Here is a 1,904-nt window from a genome sequence, read left to right as displayed (position 1 = left end):
CCTGTCAAAGTTTATTAACGTACAAATTTTGCAACAGTATAAACTAAGAGTCATCATTATAGCTTGAAACTTTTGTTGGCATAAAACCAATCTTGAAATTCGCAATTTTGGTGATTTTCAGCCAGTTGCATATCTTTTCTACTATTGATTTCCCATTATTATTCGCATTTTTCAATCATAAAGATAAGATTAAGAACGCAATTTTAATTTTAATACCTTAATCGAATAATTTTTCGAAAATTTACAATTAAATGCCTGCACTTCGAAAAGTTTCACTTGCATCGTGGTTTCATAAAACCACATAATTTTTTTTTGCACTGATGATATTTTTTGTCAAAGTCACTATTTACGAGAAAAATGGAAATATATAGATAGTCAAGTACATATTGTGGTAGACTTTAACCATACGAAGCCAACCGTGAAAATGATAGCTATTCCATCATATCATATTTTCACAACTTGTGCATACTTCCATTACAACTTTATGAGTTTGTAACTAAGCTTTGATATCTCGCTATTCGATATTGGTTGTTTCAAAATTCCTGCTTTCATTTAACGTTGTAAATAACATTGCAAGTGTACTGATGAGGATGTTAATTGCAAATCAGGACTGCAACAACCTGTTTGTTTGCAAATCCGACTCGATGATGTTGTACGTAATTAACTAGAGCGGTATCCTTTAAAGTACACTGGTATCGGTTTTAAAGGGAAATGAATGAGGCTTTAATTAAATATTCTGTTTTAGTGAAGCCCGTATATTGTTTGACGAACGTGATTGTATCGAGTAAATAATTTTGAGAGTTTATGGGAATTTCGACCTACTGTACTCATTTTGTTAACGCCGAATAATTTTATTTTTAGATTAATAGAATTTTAATTAATTATTGGGATAGTTTTTTATTTAAAATTCCATAATATTCGTTATATTTAAAGAACAATGAATTAAGTCTTTTCGGTATTTTATATCAAAATTCGAAAGGTAGAAATTCTTTGGAATCAATTTTTTATTTAACTCCATTATTTTTGAATGCTACCCAATCTAGGTGTCTGTGGAAGAAGAAATATGAGTTGAAATGATTTTACGTAGATTTTAGGAAATTGAAATATAACCGAAATGTGAATACTTTCGGGTGCGATTTATTTGCCTCCGAGTTGAAAAATGACTTTTGATAAATTAGCCCATTGCAAAAAAGGTAAGATTAATTTTTAACAATTAAATTTTAAACGAATACCGTTAAATACGAACGCGTGTAATATTATTATCAAATTAAAAGGCGTAAAAGGGCTACTTAAAAAATAGATAGGTAACAGCTACCCTTTAGCTTATTACTTTGCAAGAATTCTGTAACTGTCTCAATTCCATGAATGTACTTATAGCTCATATTTTTCCAATTTCAAATTCAGATTATAATGCTTTTATTTTAAAATTAAAAAAAAAATAATAATTTTGTGTAAAATTAGGGAAATATAGGTACATCATTAGAAATACTCACCTTTTCCCTGCTCCCTTTTTTCTGCATGAAAAGAAAAGACATGCAAATTTAAAATTTGTAAATTTATTAAATACTTATTTATGATTATGTATAATGTTAATTATTTAATTATTAAAGTGTCATTAAAAATATGCTTATTTATAAAAATTTATAATTTATAACTTAGTTCGTTTAAAAAATGAGCGTAGACTTTCACTGCTGAAGTCCTCAGTATAATTATTATTGGTTTTCTGGCTTTCTGGCCGTTGTCTTTGGGAATTATTATATCCCGACGTTTCGTCTATTGATACATACACAACACATATTAATTTTAATAAAAACTAGAGGTATAAATATCTGCTTACTTAATGTAAGAAGTCTGAATGCAAATCACTCATCTATTGAAGCTTTCATTGAATGTTTAGAAAATGA

At 28.2% G+C, this 1,904-nt stretch overlaps 1 protein-coding gene across 1 annotated transcript in view; it reads right to left on the bottom strand.

The window, feature by feature from the left end:
• Positions 1-1,457: 1,457 nt before the first annotated feature.
• Positions 1,458-1,904, bottom strand: part of LOC108744730 (probable G-protein coupled receptor 158) — a 378,923-nt gene continuing 378,476 nt past the window's right edge. Inside the window, exon 10 of the mRNA XM_025974263.1 lies at positions 1,458-1,514. Within this exon, the coding sequence (XP_025830048.1) occupies positions 1,458-1,514 (57 nt within the window). The remainder of the gene's footprint in view (positions 1,515-1,904) is intronic.

Source organism: Agrilus planipennis, unplaced genomic scaffold (assembly GCF_000699045.2).
Source record: "Agrilus planipennis isolate EAB-ADULT unplaced genomic scaffold, Apla_2.0 scaffold46, whole genome shotgun sequence".
NCBI lineage: Eukaryota > Metazoa > Arthropoda > Insecta > Coleoptera > Buprestidae > Agrilus > Agrilus planipennis.
Note: the sequence above shows the minus strand (reverse complement) of the source record. Positions and strands in the feature narration are given on the sequence as shown.